We start from the raw sequence: 296 nt of genomic DNA on the forward strand, positions 1-296 counted from the left end.
ATAATTTCAGGAAACTGTCTTTGTCCTGGCGAAACGAAGGGTCAAGGGGCATGCGCAGGTATTTAAATCCAGTCTCATAGATGAAGTATTCTTAATACTAAACCATTATTGAAAAATATGAAACATGAGGCATTCAAATGCAGATGGTAATTCATGTGTGGTCTGTCGCTCCCCAGGGCCCGGCGAGAGCTGCGTGTTCGACGAGGACTGCGGTCTGATGGGCGACTGCGTCAGCGGCGTCTGCAGGGAGCGACCTTGCTACGTCCCTGACTCCTACGACCCAAGCAGCGACATCA

The 296-nt window shown here is 50.3% G+C and overlaps 1 protein-coding gene across 1 annotated transcript in view; it reads left to right on the forward strand.

The window, feature by feature from the left end:
- LOC119592706 (low-density lipoprotein receptor-related protein 2-like) overlaps window positions 1-296 on the forward strand; it is a gene marked incomplete at its 5' end in the record, with an annotated part of 5,411 nt that overhangs the window by 1,237 nt on the left and 3,878 nt on the right. The window contains 2 exon segments of the mRNA XM_037941640.1: window positions 11-58; window positions 177-294. Coding sequence (XP_037797568.1) covers window positions 11-58; window positions 177-294 — 166 coding nt within the window.

Source organism: Penaeus monodon, chromosome 30 (assembly GCF_015228065.2).
Source record: "Penaeus monodon isolate SGIC_2016 chromosome 30, NSTDA_Pmon_1, whole genome shotgun sequence".
NCBI classification, from domain to species: domain Eukaryota; kingdom Metazoa; phylum Arthropoda; class Malacostraca; order Decapoda; family Penaeidae; genus Penaeus; species Penaeus monodon.